This window comes from Gekko japonicus, unplaced genomic scaffold (genome assembly GCF_001447785.1).
Source record: "Gekko japonicus isolate JY-2015 unplaced genomic scaffold, Gekko_japonicus_V1.1 scaffold153, whole genome shotgun sequence".
NCBI classification, from domain to species: domain Eukaryota; kingdom Metazoa; phylum Chordata; class Lepidosauria; order Squamata; family Gekkonidae; genus Gekko; species Gekko japonicus.
In genome coordinates, this window is record NW_015175360.1 from 420,096 (window position 1) to 421,005 (window position 910).

A 910-nucleotide genomic window follows, 5' to 3' on the forward strand; every position below is an offset into this window, starting at 1 on the left:
AAAGGCTGGTGCCGGTCGAAGCGGGAGTCACAAGACCTGTGAGCGATTTCCTCTGGGAGAGGTAGAGGGGGAGGGAGCTCTTCCGTCGCACAAAAGCCCTCGGAGACCAACCCGCCTTTCCCCAGGGCTACCTGCGGGTTTCCTTCCTAACTGCACAGGGCCTGACAGGCACGGCTCCGCGGGCTCGTCGTCTCCCCCAAAGGCGCCCCAACATCCTCCAAGATCTGGCGTGTGACCTCTCTCTGCCCCGGCTATAAGAGGGCTGGTGCATCGAGTCCCCGCATTGGGGAGGCTCGTGGGCCCTCGGCCATTCCCAAAGGAGGGCGATGGCTTGGAGCTGGCTGGGGCTTCCAGCCGGCGGCTGTCCCGGGAAAGGCCGTCAGGGCGAGTCCCGCAGGGCAAAGGGGGGCTCGGGGCGCCGCGGCGCTTCTCGGCCTTGATCCAGGCTGGCGGGAGCCGAGAGGGGCTCGGGGCGAAGGGCAGCCTCGCCTTCGGCCGGGTGTGGCTGTGGTGGCAACTGCGGGCTAATGCCGGCGGAGTGCCGCTGCAGGGGCTGATCGGCGACGGCCCCCGCCTCAGTCCGTTCGAGGTCGCTGCCGGGCTCCAGTTCCAAGGACTCGGCCTCGCTGCTCTCGCTCTCGCCCTCCGAGCGGCTCGGGCTGCTCTCCGGCTCGCCCTCCCCAGCAGGCGCAGCGCCCCCCGTGGCCTTCTCGGCCGGCTCCTTATCTTTGTCCTTCTGCGCCTGCGCCTCCTTCGAGTGCCTCCACTTCATCCGCCGGTTCTGGAACCAGACTTTCACCTGCGGGCAGACACAAAAGAGAGCCACGCCGGGCATCAAGATGGGGGCGGAGCTAAACTCAGGTCCGGCCAGCACGACTGGGGCTACACCCCCCCCCCCGCCATGAAAACT

The 910-nt window shown here is 68.0% G+C and overlaps 1 protein-coding gene across 2 annotated transcripts in view; it reads right to left on the reverse strand.

Annotated features, from left to right (window-relative positions):
- Positions 1-6: 6 nt before the first annotated feature.
- The window catches only part of HLX (H2.0-like homeobox), an 8,826-nt gene continuing 7,922 nt past the window's right edge, over positions 7-910 (reverse strand). For both annotated transcript variants that reach the window (XM_015425372.1, XM_015425371.1), the window contains one exon: positions 7-799. In XM_015425372.1, coding sequence (XP_015280858.1) covers positions 380-799 — 420 coding nt within the window. In that variant the 3' untranslated portion in view covers positions 7-379. The remainder of the gene's footprint in view (positions 800-910) is intronic.